Source organism: Cetorhinus maximus, chromosome 9 (assembly GCF_964194155.1).
Source record: "Cetorhinus maximus chromosome 9, sCetMax3.hap1.1, whole genome shotgun sequence".
Taxonomy (NCBI): Eukaryota; Metazoa; Chordata; class Chondrichthyes; order Lamniformes; family Cetorhinidae; genus Cetorhinus; species Cetorhinus maximus.
The window spans coordinates 82,598,129-82,616,655 of record NC_135887.1 but is presented as its reverse complement, the minus strand read 5'-3'; the positions used below and the strand labels follow the sequence as shown (position 1 = coordinate 82,616,655).

Below are 18,527 nucleotides of genomic sequence, written 5' to 3'. Positions count from 1 at the left end.
CAATTTCTGGTCAATGGTAACCCCTAGGATGTTGATAGTGGGAGATTCAGTGATGGTAATGCCATTGAATATCAAGGGGTGATGGTTAGATTCTCTCTTGTTGGAGATCGTCATTGCCTGGACACCTGTATGATTTGAATATTACTTGCCACTTATCAGCCCAAGGCTGAATGTTGTCCAGATCCTATTGCATGTGGGCACGGACCCCTTCAGTGTCTGAGGAATTGCCAATGCATTTGAACACCATGAAATCATTGGTGAACATCACACTTCTGACCTTATGATGGAGGGAAAGTCATTGGTGAAGCGGCTGAATACTGACCAACTAGTGACCTGAGATACTTGGATGGAAGTAGCCAGGGGTCTTTGGGGTCAGGTTGGTTCCAAGAAGCAGAGTGACCAACCATCCTGGATTTTCTCGGGTTGTCCTGGAATTTGGCCTGATGTTCCGCGTCCAGGAGTGGGCTTCCCGAGACACCATTTGTCCCTGAATTCTCCCAGGCAGTGAGGGAGAAGACTGCTCAAGGTCGCCCCTTGTCTCTGCCCGATCATCTTTGGTGTCTGTGCATATGCACTACGCTACAACGCATGTGTAATCCAGAGTTGGCACAGTGTGCAGACATAGCCGCGAGGGAGCAGCAGCAGCAATAATGGCTGGCACCACTATCCTCCCAGCTTCAATAGATGGGTCGCTGGGGATGAGGTGGGAGGGTGTCTGGGGTGAGGGAAGGTCAAGTTCCAGGGAAGTCCGGGGGTGGGTCTGGGTCTGGTAGGGTGATAGGCTGTCAGTGACACTCAGGCATGGGTCCAGGGGGTCAGGTCTGGCACAGGCCCAGTGAGATGTCTGACAGGCCTGAGGGTTGGGAGGCGGTCTGTGGAGAGGATGGTTTGGTGGTCCAGGGAGTGGGGGTGCATGTGTCTGGTGAGGCCTGAGGAGGGGATTCTATGGGGTGGTGAGTGCGGGGGGTGGGGGTTGGGGTGGTGTGTGTTGGGCTGGGTTCTGAGGAGGCCTGGGGGTGGGGATTGGAAGGTAAATTGAGCTGGCAGCTCTCCTGGACCCGTCCACATGCACCAGGCTCCCAGGATCTTTTCTGCACCCGACCCTGCTCCTCAGGTCTTGTCTGCACCATCTGGTGAAATGTCTCATTTTTTTTTCCCCCCAGAGTTGGTCACCCTGCCAAGCAGACACCAGACACACTTAATAATGAAGGATTAAAATCTCCTGGCGGTGGGGGGGAGGGGTGGTTGGCTTTTTCTCACTCAACTCCAGAAAATCCTGCAAACAAATACCTCAACAGGTAGTTTGACCTTGGCTGAACGAGAAGTAGAAACATTACCAGTGCTCTTTACTTGTGGGCTGCACAGTTCTAGCTGCTTAAACACTAGCAGTTTGCCTGCACAAATTCACTTGTCCCTAGGTCTTGCCTCTACAACCCTGCGCCTAAGCTCCCTAGACTTAGGCAATTGGGCGTGTTCACACAGGGAGAGACTGTTCACGCCATATCAAAAATTCTACTGGTGTACATTTCTCAGCAGTTTGATCTGGGGACTTTAAAACATGGTGGTGAATCTCCCCATATATCTTGTATTCAGCTGTCCAAAATCAGAAGCATTGAGCATGTGGATCAGGAAACCCTAATCCACAAAGTCAAACTTTAAACACTGTTTAAGCACCATCTCTGCTCTAGGTTGGGTCTTGATCACTGTATACATTCAGGTAAAAGTCGACCCCATGAATTTTGGCCTATAAAAATTGGTCTCAAAACCTCGGCTTTTACTTGAGTGTAAACATAGAACTCTATATTTTCAGTTTAAGTACCTAAACCTGTAAGATATGCCCAAGGTTTGTTCTTTCCCTTAAGGAATGTCAGTACAGTTATCAGTTCTGTTCCTCCGAGAGGTGATTGTAAAAATGTCCAACACAACATATATTATCTTTGGCATTGCATCATCATAACAGCTGTCTACTAAATATCTGTTACTTACAACTTCTCTGTGCCTGCAGGGGTTATGGTAGGCATACATACTTACTGACTTCTTTTACTGACTTCCAATCAGTAGTGATGGTGTCAGGATTATATCCGGCACTAACCTGTTCATTCTCATTGAAGGTTGTGCCTATGGTGGGGTGATCTATCAGGATAATGAGACCTTCCCATCAAGCGCAGACTCCTGCCTCACCTGCATCTGTCTGGTAGGTGTGTATGGTTCGTTCATATTTTCAATCATTAATTCGTTTCTATTAAGCTGGGCTCAGTGATGTTTTAACAGAAAGTCTGGGACTTTTATTTGCAGTAAGATTGGTTACGTCACTTGACTTCAGGTTGCTCATGACAGTGGCTTAGATTTGATTCGTTCACATTGTTGTATCACTATATGACATATAGGTCACAGAATAGATTGGACTGAGCTAGACAGGGAGCTAAGCTGCCAAGAGCGAGGGTGCAGCTTTGTGCCAACTATCCTCTACCTGGCAGGGCTTATGACCAAATGGTTAAGCTAAGTTATGGCCAGAGAGCTCCTAACAGAGAGGCCTTATTTTCTGGTGAGAAGCCTGCTGCTTTGCCACCTAGCCCAACACTGTCCCCATTTTATGGGGGGCGGTGGTGGCATCCAACGGCCATCCTGCTCTTTGGCCTATTGAGGCACCTGCCACTACTTTCATGTGGCAGGAGGAGTTCCACGCCAAGCGGGTAGCCTGGCAGTTTTTACTGGGCAAGATAGTATCAGGAAAAAGGGGAGGACATCTTTTGGGGGACCCCTGTGCCCATTGGAGGCATCCCCCCACTCCAATAAAATCATACTCTCCCCTTTAACCCTCTAACCCTGACCTCTCAAACACAGCCCCTGAAACCCCTCACCCCCATCGCTGGGACCTAGCAGTCAGGCACTGCATATACCTTGGATTTACCTGAAGTTAAGCCTACATAACCTCCTCTTCTTCAGGGATTACCTGTAGTCCTAGGAGTGGTCATCACCTGAACCAGCACTACTGGGACTATGAAACTGTCAACCAATCAGATTGGCTGGCAGTTCTCTAAGACAGGACCTCCTCCCTAGATGGGGATAGAAGTCTCCCCCTGAGCCAATTAACTGAGTGTAAAATGGCAGCGGGATTGCAAAGCACAATCAGAGCGATGAGAAACCAGTTAAAGCCGGAGTTCTGTCAAGGCCTGCGTCTTTGCCTCTTAGACGTTACAATTGACTATAGCACATTGCCGATTTTCTAGTTCTATTCTTACTTTTCACTAATTGCTTCATTTTGTCACTGATATTGTCCCAATGGAACTGCAGAACCTTCTAACATTTTGCCATGTATTTTTCTTCCACAGTCTGGCTCTGCTGCTTGCTCCCCAGTGGAGTGCAAAGCTCGCTGCACTTATCCTTTCCACTCTGAAGGCGAGTGCTGCCCCCTTTGCATTGGTAAGTGATTGAAACAAGCCCTTTCCCAGTAGTAGGTAAGAAGGCAGATGTGACCACTGAGTTTTTATTGACTTTCAGCGAACTGTATAATCCTGCCTTGTGTTCTCGCTTGGTTTCACTGACGAGTTTCACAAAGCCCAGGATGTCCTCATCACCTTCAATATCCTCTCACTGTCTCCCTCCCTCACTGCACTGATCATTCTCCTGCTGTCTGTCTCCCTCACTAGTCATTCTCCCGCTGTCTGTCTCCCTCACTAATCATTCTCCCGCTGTCTGTCTCCCTCACTAATCATTTTCCCGCTGTTTGTCTCCCTCACTAGTCATTCTCCCGCTGTCTGTCTCCCTCACTAATCATTCTCCCGCTGTCTGTCTCCCTCACTAATCATTCTCCCGCTGTTTGTCTCCCTCACTGCATTAATCATTCTCCCGCTGTCTGTCTCCCTCACTAGTCATTCTCCCGCTGTCTGTGTCCCTCACTGCACTAATCATTCTCCTGGTATCTGTCTCCTTCACTGTCCATTACCTTCTCCTGGACTCTGCCCCCTTCACTGCTCAGGGTATGCTGAGACACATTCTTGAGGACCTGACATGGTGTCCTGTGGTTTCTGAAAGTTGGGCCTTATTTTTGTTTCTGGTTTGGCTGAGTATGTGTTTGGATGGAGCAACAAAATGCAGTATCATAAAGGGACGGTAAGTGGCTGTGAACATACGATTACCTTTTCCATGCGTGTCCTGTTTCTGAGGCACATTCTGTAGAGCTGCTTCCACAAAGGGAAATTGGCAGCTACGTTTATACACGTCCCAGACTGAGGAATGTCCCAGTGCAGGGTGCCCATTTCTGTTCTCTCAGAGCTGAGTGAGTGCAAATCTTCATCAGAGAGATGCTCTCAGACTGAACAGAACATCGGTATCAAGCCTCAGTGAAGTTGAATGGTGTGCTATGAAGGGTAGTATTAGAATCGTAGAATAGAATCATAGAAAGTTTATAGCACAGAAAGAGGCCACTTGGCCCATCATGTTTACACTGGCCTAAAAACAAGCCATCCAGCCTAATCCCACTTTCCAGCATTTGGTCTGAGGTCCTGCAGGTAATGGCACTTAAGGTGCATATCCAGACACCTTTTAAATTAGTCAAGGGTTTCTGCATCAACTACCCTTTCAGGCAGTGAGTTCCAGACCCGCACAACCCTTTGGGTGAAAAATACCTTTCCTCATCTCCCCTCTAATCTTTGTAACCATCACTTTAAATCTATGCCCCCTAGTTAGTGACCTCCCTGCTAAAATGGCCCTTCCAATCCACTCTATCCAGGCCCCTCATAATTTTGTACATCTCAGTCAAATCTTCCCTCAGCCTCCTCTGTGCCAAGGGGAACAACCCCATCCTATCCAATCTTACCTCATAGCTGTAATTTTCCAGTCCTGGAAACATCCTCGCAAATCTCCTCTGTACCCTCTCTAGTGCAGTTACATCCTTTATGTAATGAGACGACCAGAACTGTACACAGAACTCAAGTTGTGGAATAATTAATGTTTTTTATAGTTCCAGCATAACCTCCCCGCCTTTATATTCTATGCCTCGGCTAATAAGTAAGAGGATTCCAAATGCCTTTATCAACCTGTCCTGCCACCTTCAGGACCCATGGACATTTGCTCTAAGGTCTCTCCTCTACACCTCTCAGTATCGTCCCATTTATTGTGTATTCCTTTGCCTTGTTTGCCCTCCCCAAACACATCACCTCACACTTCTCTGGGTTGAATTCCATTTGCCACTTCTCTGGGTTGAATTCCATTTGCCACTTCTCTGCCTACCTGACCAGTCCATTGATATCTTCCTGCAGCCTACAGCTATCCTCCTTGCTCTCAACCACGTAGCCAATTTTTGTGTTGTCTGCAAACTTCTTGATCATTCCCCCTACGTTTACATCCAAATCATTAATATATACCACAAAAAGCAGGGGACCCAGTACTGAGTACTGCAGAACCCCACTGGAAACATCCTTCCAGTCACAAAAACATCCATCAACAATTACCCTTTGTTTCCTGCCACCGAGCCAATTTTATATCCAGCTTGCTATTATTCCTATTATTATTATTAGTCAGTGGTGAGCAGTTACTGACAACAAAGTAGTGTTTAGATACTGGGTTCATCTGTGTTGTGGCCACATTTGCTTATTCACAAGGACCTTCCCTTTCAGACTGCAACTATGAAGGGAGGAAGGTCACCAATGGCCAGTCATTTCAGCCTGAAAATAGACCCTGCTACCACTGCAAATGTCAAGTGAGTTCTGTTCCATGAGGTAATGTTATCTGATTCTAGTTACTAGATTGTGAGCAGGAGGGAGCAGTGGGATTTATTACAGGAGAACACTGAGATTCTATGTGGGGTGATTGTGGTGGGTGGACTGGGACACATATTGAGCAGGAGGGGACTGCTCATCAGCTACGAGAAAGGCTTAATTACAGAACGAGGACTTAATGTTGATGTGAGCTGCAGAGTGAGTATTGTAAGTTCAGGAGTTGCTTTACTCTGCAGCTAACCTGTGTTGTAGCTGAGAGTTTCATAGACCAGAGAAGAAGCTATACATATACATTTAAGTGATGCTCAGGCTGGAGACTGATTGCAAATTCACATTTTGTCTCTAATTAACAGCCACCAGGCCAGTGTCACAGAACGCTAGATTTATATGTTTTATTATTGATATCTGAATTTAACATAGTTATTTGAATTAGAGCGAAGAGCAGAGTTCATGTCCATGCTAGCAGAATGTTTTTTGATGTGCCTGTAATTTTATTCTTTTTTTTCCATATTTCCTGTGATTTCTGAGAAATGCTGCTTTGTGGATTTTCCAGCTTTTCAGTGCCAGTCTCTTTTTCTGTCTCTCCATCTATTTTTGTCTCTGTCTGTCTCTCTATTATTCCAGCTCCTAAATCTATCTCCTCTCCCTGTAACTCTCTCTATCTCTCTCTCTCTGTGTCCATACCACACTTCTCCTACTCTGTCCATCTCTCTCAAACAGCTAGGAGAAGTAAGCTGTGAAGTTCTGACGTGTGAGCCGCCTTCCTGTGAACACCCCTATTCTGTGCCTGATGACTGCTGTTCAACTTGCTCAGGTAAGGTCAAACAGTGTTTGTTGCTAGTTGAAGAGGCAGTAGCAGCAAACTTTGGGCCTGCCTCATCATCATCTCTGTTTTACCATGAGCTTTACTTGCCGACTATATCTTGGCAGCCACCTCTCTCAAAAGGCCATCATTGATGACGAGACCCAACACTGAATCAGCTGAGTCAGCTCAGTCTTTTACGAACTACGGCAGTGACTGTTTGACCACAAAGACTCCCGCAAGTGAACAAAAGTCTGAGTGCACAGAGCAATTGCCATCACCACACACTCTTGTACTGCAGTGGGACCCTGGATGGTGTAGCAGCGGCACATAAGATAGCAAGAGAAATTCCATCAGCAATGCCTCCACCACATCCTCTGGATTCAATGGGAGGAGCGTTGAACAAATGGTTTTGTCCTTCTTGAAGCCAACTCCACAAGCATTCAGGCAAAACTCCTGAAAATCAACTTTGATGGACTGGACACTGTGTCCGGATGGCCAGAAAGTGTCCCCTCTGCCACGTCCAGTATTCTCAACTCTCAAATGGCCAATGTTCCAGGCAGGATAAAGAGAGCTCTTCAAAAACACTCTGAAGCACTCCTTGAAGCGCAGCAGCATTGACATTAATGACTGGGAGAAGCTTGTTGCCAATCGTTCAGAATGGCAACAGCTTGTCCATCAAGCAGCAGCGCGCTTTGGGTCACAACGTCTTAATGATGAGGCAGAGAAATGGCAGAGAATGGAAAAAAAGGAAGAAAATCCTGCACTCCGGATCCCACTACCTTGTGGAGATCCATGGGTTAAGAATTGGCCTGTTCAGTCACATGGAGACCCATGGTAGAATCTCACGACCCTGAGTAGACGTCATCCTCTAATTGAGTGACAGCCAACAATGACATGCAAATTATTATCTCTTCCATTGCTGACCTTGATGTCAACTCAATTCGTGAGAGAATTGTAGTGATCAAACAATAACCCTACACAGAAATATTGTATATTCTACAGCACAACATTTGGAATTAATTTCTTGTTGCTGATTCTTTGCCACATTTGATGTGGTTTGTAATGTATTCAAGTGTTAACTTGTTCAGGAGCCTTGACATAAACATTTCAAGCCAATTTTGTGACTAACTAGTTATTAGGATCTCTTTTGAGTTAGAGTGCTCCAATAAATGTAATATGCCATTGCCATTAAGGAGATTTTTCAAGGTAGCGATTTGTTGCTGCGGACACTGAGCTGTGGTTTGGGAATGCAGAGAGCTGCCCTGTGGTAGGGTTCATCTTATTGCCTGTGTTTCTGCACAAACTCACTCACCCACTCACTCTTCGAAGACCGCTTCATCCAATTCAGGGTGGTGGGGAGTCAGAGTTTATCTCCACAGGCAATGCGTGCTTGGCAGGGTACACCCAAGACATCACAGGGCACCCACTCATGCAGACACACACACACTGGGGGACGATCTACCATAGCCAATCCACCGAACCAGCACATCTTTGGATGGTCAGAGGAAACCGGAGCACCTGGCGGAAACCCACGCGGACACGGGGAGAACGTGCAAACTCCACACAGGCTGTTCCTAAAATCACGAGGAGGGATTTTAATTCTCTCTGCCTGATGCAAACTGGAATTAAAATCCAAGCTGCTCTTTCACCGCCCCACACCCATTTTAATGCTACCATTTTCTTGGTCAGTTGCATTGCATACATCCCAACTCAGGCAGAAACTTCACAGATGCCTTGCTCAGTAAAACCTGGTGAACAAGAAACATTGATCTTAATGGGTAAGTGTAAAATGTACTTTTGTGAGACCAGGAGGGACAGGAATGCTGTGCCAGGCCTCAAAGAACACCTTAAGCCACTGCTTCCCTAATCATGCAAATCCTACCATGACCCCTCCCCAACAATGTAGCTGAGTGCAGCTGGTGGCCTCCGGGCAGGCTATCTATTATCTATTGGTCTTAATCCAGAAAGCTACCTCTGGACAGGCATATGAGGCCGAGTAATTAAAATGACCTTTTCACGGTATCTTTCAGAAGACCGGCCCACAGCCTCCAATGACTGACTGACTGACTGACTGCCCAGGAGGATATCATCCTTTACCCACATCTCCGCTCTCTCCCACCCAAACAGCCCACATAGGATCATAGAATGAGGCAGCAGGTTAAACCACATTGTCACACATCAAATTAAAAAATGTTTAACCAGTCACACAGCAGATTTAAATATATTCTACCATCAGTCGCACACCATCAAGCCTGGATTCAAATCTGGTGTGTGACTGATGGTAGAATATATTTAAATCTGCTGTGTGACTGGTTAAACATTTTTTAATTTGATGTGTGACAATGTGGTTTAACCTGCTGCCTCATTGGTTCAATGTGGTTTAACCTGATGTGTCACTGGTTTAATGTGGTTTGACCTGGTTTTTCACTAGTTCAGCATGGTTTAATCTGGTGTGTGACTAATGCTTAATCTGGTCTCTGGCAAATTCTTTGAGTTTTTTTGTTAATCTGGCATGTGATTGTCAGTCACTGTGTTTTCTAGCCTCCTTGTTTATTCTTCTTTCCATAGTGTGTCTGTATGATGGCCAGATTCTGGAAGATGGAGGATATTATATCTCAGCTACTGACCCCTGTGTTGTCTGTCTCTGTACGGTAGGTGCTATCACAGTGGATGGACGAGGTAGATACAAACAGACTGTTTCTCTTTAACTGTCAGAATTTGAAGACATAGGTTTAAAAGTCCCAACCTTTTAGTGCTGCAAGCAATAGAGGGAACTGTACCTCTCCAGGGTAGTGGTCCTGCAAAACAAACTAACAGGAAAAGCAGTTGAGTCTGAAACAGTTAACATTGATAAGAAGTAGCTGGCTAAATACACAGTTGAGAATGGGATTAGTAATGGGGATAGGTTTTGACTGAGTAGATCAAATACTCTAAAGGGACTTGATGGTTCCTACACTACTGGTCAGGGTTGAACATTGGAGTTATGAGGATTTTGCTTTAAGTTTGAGAGTCAAGGACCATTTACACAAAACGTTTTACTCTCAGGAGTTAGGATAGAGTTCATGATAGGCCAGATTGTACATGGTCTGTGGAGCAGTCAGTTTGTTGGGGTAAATGGCTGCTTCTCATTCCATGGTTTCTCAAGATCTTCCACAAAGTAGACAACACATGCTGGATTGGAGCATGGTTTAAGGAGACGGAAGGTGCTGAATAGTGGGTTAGGATACCCAGGGGTGAACTAGGTACCACCAAACATACTATTCAAGACTGTGTAGTGCTTATTTCAGATGAACTTACTAATTTCTGCAGCTCTGATTTGCCCAGTGTGTCTCAGGCTGCATATGGCTGAAGTGTGACTCCATGAGGCACACTCCATATGGAGCTGCCTCATTCTTCACCTGCTTGGAAGAAACTGACCACCAGTGATGTGCATACATGTCAAATGTTCTCAAAGGTCAGCTAGACAAGGAGGCCATCATCAGCAATCATGAGAGGACTTGAATTTAAGAAGCACTAAAGCTATTCTGACCTCAGCCTTAGAACTGAAAAAAAAATCTTGGACTGGAGGGGTCCAAACTTGGAGGCAGAATGATCAAGAAAACAATTGTAGGCTGACCTTTGCTTCTAGAATGAGCCATTATCCTACTTGTAGTTAGAAAATCAGATTTATTGCTGTTTCTAATAATTATTCATAACATTAATCAAACTCATTAAATATTTGGCCTTTTATTCACTATTTAAAAAGGCTCAGGTAGTTATGTAGATCAGCTTCCATTTTGAGACAATTTTGTAAAGACAAAGTTAGTTTTAGATTGGTTACACAGAATGCTTGAGGAAACATGAATAAAGTGTTTCAGGCAGTGGGTTTGAGAGGGTGCCTGTGAGTAGTCCGCAGTCACAATACACTGCAGCAAAAAGCAGCACCCCACTGGATGCCAACTTTATAAAATATGTTTCCTCTGGAATGCACCCCTTCTTTCTAATTCCCATGGAAGGGAGCATGTCACAATGTGACGTGTCTCCTCTATAACTCCAAATTTAGCTGGGATTTGATCACTCCATGTATCGGGGCAAGCTTCTGCCTCAAGTCCAGAAGATCAGAAATCCTTCTTGAGGGATTGTACAGGCTAGTAGTTCACATGTCAGATGCTAAGTCATAACTCCATGTCCATATCAGGTTGCCTTTCCAATGTCTGTCTGTTCAATGCTCTTCCTATTTGAGATACTGAGAGAGTTTCGGAATAACATGACTCTCTGCCTCTCTCACCCAGCAAGGCAATGTGGAGTGTGACTGGAAAGGAGACAGCTGCACAGAATTGGAGTGTACAGAGCCTTTGCTTCATGTCCCCGGCAGCTGCTGCCCCATGTGCCCTGACCGTAAGTACCGTAAACAGTGGGGCTGGATGAAGACTGGTTCTGAAGATCATTAGCTTCACCAATAACTATAATGGGATTTTTATCATTGGGAACATAAGAAACTTAAAATGTCATTACGTATGGGCAAATCTATCTAACCCTCAATTACATGTTCATGGGTAATTGATCCTTGATCTTTGACTGAGGTGGGACCTTACAGGAGCATCTGAGATCCTGAGTGCAATGGGAAACATAAATCCAGAGCCTCATTTCAGGGTAGGACATAACTCTGAGATAAAAGGGTCATGAAATCCCTCAGATCTACTCCCGATCCACTAGGAGCACAGCTGAAAACATGTTTCCGTGCTTCCGTGTTAATTTTCAAGCACAGCCTGGGTATTAGCGCTGGTGAAACAGAAGCAGGGCTGGGGAAGTTCTCAGCCTAGCTCTAAACTGCAACACCAGCACTAATATCCTTACTCACCCAAACAAGGACTAGGTTACTCCATCTTCAAGTAATACAAGCAAAAACACTGGAATCATTCTGGAGGCAGTTCGATTCTGTGACAGTCAAGTCGTAGTTTTGTGTGGAAGGAAGATCTGGATGAGGCAAGCAAACTCCCTCATCTTCAATGTTATCTTTGTGTTGTCAGTAACAGTGATTTAATCTTTGGACTTTAGTCTTACTTCTTAAACTTCCCCTTTTTTTTCCAGTGCCACTGGCTTCACCTGCTACAGTGAGTTCAGCACTGTACCCCCCTATCACAGACAACATGATTCCTGAGAAACCAGTGCCTACACGATTCTCCCGAAGCCCTCGGAGAGCAACAGTTCAACCTCATCCCTCTGAGCCAGAGGTCAGGTTAATATCCTTGTCTCCTTCAGCCAGGCCAGCAACCAAGAAGTACAGCCTGCAAAGGATTTTACCCTCGAGTGTCAGGAGCAAGTTAGCGCAGGGCTTAAATGCATCATCTGAGGGACGAAGGATTGCCATAACAGAACAACCAGTGGCTGGACATCCTGCAGAAATGGTCAATAACACAAACAGTACATCCCAGGGGAACTCCGAACTACAAGCCGTGCTTCCTCCACCAGCTACGGCCAAAGCTGCTCCACTGGGTATTGCCAATATTAAAGACAAGATTATCCAGGAAGACTTGAGTAAGTGCACGGGGAGAGGACAACAGGAAAATTTCCAGGTTTAGTGATACGTGAGCAATGAGGACCTGAATGAAGTCGGGCCACCTCACACAAATAGGCAAAGGAGAGTTGAGGCGACTGTGAGCCTGTCAATGCTGAGGTGTCTATAAGTTAAGACTGCTAGTGAACTGAAACAAAAATGTTCAGTTTGTTAAACACTACACTTATAGGAAATCAGGAGCACAATTGCATTTACAATATATTCATATTTCTGATATGTTTTGAACTGGTGATAGAATCATAGCATTAATTATTCCATTGATCTATACTGCACTAAGCACTTTCCCTACCTGCAGGGTTCTTGCACAGCTCATTGTGGGTGACAGTACAGCAGCCTTAGGAGAACACCCAGTACTACAGTCTCAGCAGGGCATGATGCACAATGGGAGGACAAAATTGGAAAGCAAAAGTATTTGTTTTTTTTTAAAAGCACACTGGGAAAAAGAAATTGCTATGAAGATGCTGAAATTGGCTAAACGATACACTCATTGAGAGAGACACGCACTTTCTGAGTAGTACTGCCCCACAGAGATAAAGGCACTGTTCAAATTATATTCTCTCAGAATCTCACCTGCAACTTGGCACAATTGTCTCTCCTTCCCTAGATACCATATCCCCTGCACTCTGTGGTGTTGTGATCTCTTCAGTCTTTGCCAGCGTAAGTTGTCTGCCTCTTGGCACTGCGTCCTTTATACCTCTTCCTGTCTGCCCTTGATGCTGTATATTGCATATTTGGTGCCATGGGATTTGCTGGATCTATTTTTCTGTAATCTGTTTCTTCAGGCTGTGTTGACAAAGATGGAGTAGTGTTCAGTCACGGAGAGAGTATTCCAAGGGGAGATCCCTGTACCAGGTGCCTGTGTTTGGTAAGTAACAAGGTTTGAAGTACACTTGCATTTAGTATACGCGGTGAGTGTGCCATAGGTTTGGTCCAAAGGGAATTACATCTTTTATACCACCCCAATAAATCAGCTACAAATCACATTACTGTAGCCCGGACTGCTTAGTGTGAGGTACATATTTGAATCAATCTTTATTTTCTCCCTCTCCCTTCTTTTTCCATTACCATGGCTGATGGGGCATGTCTGCAACAATGTCCTACCATGGCTTTACCAAATCTGCTTTAACCAATCATGCTGAAGTACATAGAACGCCAGTGACTTGGCCACTGGCTACCACTGATTCCTGAATCATCACTGCTAAAAACAGATTAAGTGGTCATTCCTATCACATGCTGTTTGTGGGCTGTCATCAACTTTTCCTATAAGCTACGCAGTCATACAGCATTCGGGAATGTGTGATGCAGGCTGTGCACAAGCAGCTGTCTCTTTAAGATACACACACGTGTGGGTGCATGGCGATCATAAAGCGAATGTGCAGCACAACAGGCAAGCTGAATGCAGGGCAGGGAAGGGAAATTAGAGGGAACGTGGCTGCTATGTTCGGCCACATGACAACCATGAGCAGACTTAAAATTAACTCACTGATCTTTGAAATATTTTGGGATAGGCTGAGGATTTGATAAGGCACTTCATATGTGTGTAAGTTAACCTTACTTTCACTGATTCTTCCCCCTCTCACTTGGTGAATCAACAGTGTCTGTGTCCTTCCCCAGAAACCAGAGTAGGACCAAGATATTGCTGTGGAGATGTGAAATGAATATGTGGCCATCCCTGACTCTAGCAGAAAGCAGCTGCTAACACATGGTAACTGTATCTCCTCCAAAGTGTATTTGTAGTGGGGAACAAGAACAGACATAAACGAGAAAGAGAGAATAGTATCCCGGTAGGATAAAGGAAATTCCTGAAAGGATTTAAACAGCAATTCCAGGAGTCATCTACAAAACTTTGGCCTTCGCGTTTGAACCCTGTCCTTCGAGACAGAAAGAATGTTGACTATCTGTCATCAGAGGCTGTGATCTAATGATTTGTTTTTTAAAATCCTTGTACAGGACACAGTGATAAGCTGCAGTTTCATGAGCTGCTTTACCCAGGGGGAATGTACCAATCTGGTGAAAGTGGAGGGTCAGTGCTGCCCCCTCTGTCAAGGTAAAAGGCATTCATCAAAATCATTTTGGAGAGGCACATTTTGATTGCAAGAAGTAGGGAGTGATATACTCATATGATATACTCATACTGAGGTGAGGGTTTAGGATCAGTGGTCTGTGCTTTGGCAGTAATGAGAAAGCATGACTGTGATAGGAGAGGGAGGCACCTTTTCATGGACAAACTGAAACTTGTGATTCAGTAAATGTAAATTAAAAGTGTTGTCTAAGGCGACTGTGCGTAGACAATCTTTTCATATCCATTACCTAGATTTAATCTTAGACTAATACAATATGTTCATGTCTCTGACTGGTGAGGCCTCATGAGTAATCACCAATGCCCCCAGCAACAGGATCTATGTTGCTGCTGCAAATAGTAAGGGATTTTAAAGCTTTTTTGAGGTACTTTTCTTGGAGAACAGTCAGCAGTGGCTTCATGTTCACTCCACTCAAGAGCAAATTGAAGGATTGGTGAATATTCTGAGCTTTGCTCATTCATTATTGATTCCAAAGTAACTAGCGTGTTGTCACAGGACAAGTGACAGTAACATTTACTCATTTTTCCCTGACTATATACAAATTACTAAATAAAAACCCACTTCACTTGAACGGTTCCATGGGTTTAACATAGACTCTGTACATGGATTCACCTCTGCAACCCTAACTCATGCAGAAGGAAGATGTGATTGTTCTTCCAGTAACATTTTAAAGGGTTATTAAATGCTTGCATCCCATTTGTTCATCATAGGCTGCATATTTAATGGCGTGAACTACACCGATGGATCTCAGTTCATTCCACACAATAAGCGCTGTCTTCAGTGCCGCTGCTCGGTAAGTAGACATTGCATGATTCCATCTGATGGGAAACAGATTTTGGAAATAGTCAGAGAGGTGATAATGTATTAACTTTCAATTAAAGGAATGGTACCAGTTCAATGGAAACATTTTCATGTCTTCATTCTTGACATTGACAATAATCAGCCTTCTCCTTCAAGCAATGACATCCACCCCTTCCACGAACATAATCCCACGACCATAACAAATGTGGCTAAGATGCTCTATTTTGCTCCATTGAGGTTTAGTGCAGTGGGATCAAATGAGATTCTAAACAATCAATGTGAGTGAGAAGGGGATTTTGGCCAGTTCTGATGAAAAGTCATCGATTTGAAATGTTAACTCTGTTTCTCTCCTCAGATGCTGCCTGACCTGCTGAGTGTTTCCAGCATTTGTCAGTTTTTATTTTAGAGTTCTAGTATTTTCTGCTTTTATTTCAGATTTCCAGCATCTGCAGTATTTTGCTTTTGTGGTAGAGCTTCTGTAGGCGACAAAGACACGAGTGAAGGTTTGAAATATAATATAGTGGGCTGAGAATTAGGAATCAGTAAAGAAAAAACAAATATTGCAGATGCTGGAAAGCTAAAGGAGCAGAAAATGCTGGAAAAACTCAGCATCTATGTAACCCAAGGGTCAATGGCCACAAGTGATTAAAACTACAGTACTAGTTGAAAGTGGAATTTCTAATGGTACACTCCCATCTAATGGCAAGAAGCAGGCACTGCATCAATGCTGTTAATTCCTTTGGACTGGGATCATTTCGCAGGTTGTAGGCTGGGGCAGCAGACAGGTTGAGATTGTGGTTGATGGGTTATTTGAATTGTAAATTAAGTAAGTCTGGTACAAAGAATATATATTTTTGTTCCAACTCTTGATATAATTTCTATTTGCAGGAAGGGACAGTTGTGTGCAGGTCATGGAAGGAGCAATGCCCACCCCTGCAGTGCAGCTTAATGCAGCAGGAGACCCCAGAAGGCCAGTGCTGCCCAGTGTGTGCTGATTCACTCTGTGTGCACCAGGATCAAATACATGAGGTGAAGTTATCTGACCTTTCCCAAGAGATGTGAGAAAATAATTTTGCCATAATGAGTCCGTCATTCGTTATGTTTACTGTTCATTGCAATACGATAGCCGCTATTCGCCTCCACAGTGGTGACAGCGAATGACAGAAAATACTGGGAGTGAGCCAATAATGGGTGGTGGAAGGGAGCAATAGCTGGCTCCCTGGTGAGAATTCCCTCCTATCATATGCACATGGGAGTGGTCCATTTTGTACCTTAAGCCTGTTCCGACGACATTCAGTTAAATCGTGGCTGATCTGTCATCATGAGAAAGACAGTGGTGGACCCTGCAAAGTGATGGTGATTATTTTGCGTTCTCTCAGTGGTGGGAAAGGGCTTTGTAGTGGCATCCTTTCCCTCCATTCCATCCACCCCTCACAGTCTTGTATAGGCTTTGGAGGCCAAACAGGAACCTAGTTTACTTTGTGGTCCCTTTAACCATCTGGCGGTGGCTTCTGGTTCAGCTCCGATAGAAAGTTCTCTCTACGTTGTCCAACAAGAACTCCCTGGTCAGGTTCAGTGTGGTGCAGAGTACCTGATGCATAACGCCTGTGGATTCATACCCCAACAAGAGTCAGTGCTTTTCATAGAAGAGAAAATATCCTAAAGGAAAATTGGAGGAGATATATACAACCAAAATAAGTTAACAGTTCTGAGCTAGGTTGTTAAAACCATCACCCTGCTTTGTTTGGATACATCATGTTACACCCTTGATCTGGGTATAAAAGCAATTAGTTTGGAGGGTCCCCTGTCTTGTATTTTTGCCCAATTTGTTAGGCCATGGATCCTAGATGTATGAGCCCCTACCTCTGAAGTCCATGGGCCTTGGGTCTTTCAGCTGTTGTTTGCTGGGCCCTTGCTGCTGAGCTCCTGCTGAGCTGATTACACTGTATGTGCTGCTGTTGAGTAATGCACTCTCTCTTTCTGCTCTGTTTGTGACAGGCTCAGTCCCAGTGGCTGGATGGCTGTGATCTCTGCCATTGTAACAATGGAACTGTGGAGTGTCAACCCAAACCTTGCTCTCCTCCCATTTCCTGCCCGGCACAGTCCATCTTGTCTCAGCCTGATGGAGAATGCTGCAAGATCTGCGTGCCAAAAACAAAGCCAAGTAAGTCACTGTAAAATACATCAAATTCTTCCAAATTTTGAGGCCACTACATTGATGCTTTTAAATGGGCGCTGCTCTCATTGTACTCGGATGTTGCTGGAGTGCTGTGGCTGGTTTAGTTACTTAGCGCAAGCAAATGCCCAAAGCCAAGTGATAGCCTCCTCATTTGCTGAGTTTAAGGTGATTAGTCTGCCACTTAGTCTGTAGAGGGGTCGCTGCTCAGTAATATGCAGCATTGTTTGTGCCTTTCCACAAGTACATAAGGGGTTTGTACTGAGGCCCCAGCAGTGGGGTTTGGTAGATCTTGCTCAGGAAGGGTGCTCCATATGGGGCACCGAGATGGAAGGCAGGCAGTAAGTGGGCTAAACAGGTCATCATGGAGTGGGAAGTGAGGTGTAGCATGGATGGTTTCAACCAGCTTGTGAGTTTTCATCAGTTGATGGATGTGTGCAAGGACAGGAAGCCAGGGGAGGGGTGTTGAGCAGAGAGTTTGTTATGATGCACATTGTTGCGTTCAATTGAGTGTCAACAAGATGTGTGTGTAATGACCTTTGCTATACAGGCACACGGTACTCTGCTGCGGAGTATGATAGGGCAACTGCTGAGGTCCAGAGTGCTCTGACTCGGATAGGGCCCTGCTCTGGGGCCCTGCTCTGGCTCTGATGGGGCTCTGTTCTGAGGCCCTGCTCTGGCTTGGATGGGGCCCTGCTCTGGTTCTGTGAGGTAGCTGTCTGCTTCTGATAGTTGCCACTCTTGTTGTTCAAGGTGTTTGAGTGGTTCAACAGAGTGCTGGACTACTGGGGAGCTGACCTGACTCCTCCTGAGTACTGGTCTGATCCTGGTGAGCTGTATTGTTCTGGTTCTGTTCAGATATGAATCTAGTTCATGTTGAGGTAATGAGTTAGTTCTTTTGCAATGCTGGTTTGCTTTTCCTTGTGTTCTGGTCTGTCTCTGTATGTGTTCGTCTAACTTTGTTGTGATGAGGGGTGTGGTCCTGTCGAAATGCGGGCCTAGCCCTGCTGGCTGTTTTCCTGGTTCTGTTTGAGCCTTGTTTTAGCTCTGGGGCAGTTGTCTAATTCTGTTGGTAAACGGATGTTAGTTTGTTGGGGTGTTTTTTTTATTCATTCATGAGATGTGGGCATCGCTGTCTAGGCCAGCATTTATTGCCTATCCCTAATTTCCCTTGAGAAGGTGGTGGTGGTGAGCTGCCTACTTGAATCGCTGCAGTCCTTGTGGTGTAGGTGCACCCACAGTGCTGTTAGGGAGGGAGTTCCAGGATTTTGACCCAGCGACAGTGAAGGAACGGCAATATATTTCCCAAGTCAGGATGGTGAGTGTACTTGGAGGGGAACTTCCAGGCGGTGGTGTTCCCATGTATCTGCTGCCCTTGTCCTTCTAC

General features: G+C 45.1%; 1 protein-coding gene across 1 annotated transcript in view; it reads left to right on the top strand.

Annotated features, from left to right (window-relative positions):
- Positions 1-18,527, top strand: part of LOC144685066 (kielin/chordin-like protein) — a 368,175-nt gene that overhangs the window by 316,599 nt on the left and 33,049 nt on the right. The window contains exons 26-37 of the mRNA XM_078549601.1: positions 2,112-2,194; positions 3,333-3,423; positions 5,619-5,701; positions 6,441-6,534; positions 9,094-9,176; positions 10,797-10,902; positions 11,596-12,042; positions 12,865-12,947; positions 14,033-14,129; positions 14,874-14,956; positions 15,853-15,993; positions 16,963-17,128. Coding sequence (XP_078405727.1) covers positions 2,112-2,194; positions 3,333-3,423; positions 5,619-5,701; positions 6,441-6,534; positions 9,094-9,176; positions 10,797-10,902; positions 11,596-12,042; positions 12,865-12,947; positions 14,033-14,129; positions 14,874-14,956; positions 15,853-15,993; positions 16,963-17,128 — 1,557 coding nt within the window. The remainder of the gene's footprint in view (positions 1-2,111; positions 2,195-3,332; positions 3,424-5,618; positions 5,702-6,440; positions 6,535-9,093; positions 9,177-10,796; positions 10,903-11,595; positions 12,043-12,864; positions 12,948-14,032; positions 14,130-14,873; positions 14,957-15,852; positions 15,994-16,962; positions 17,129-18,527) is intronic.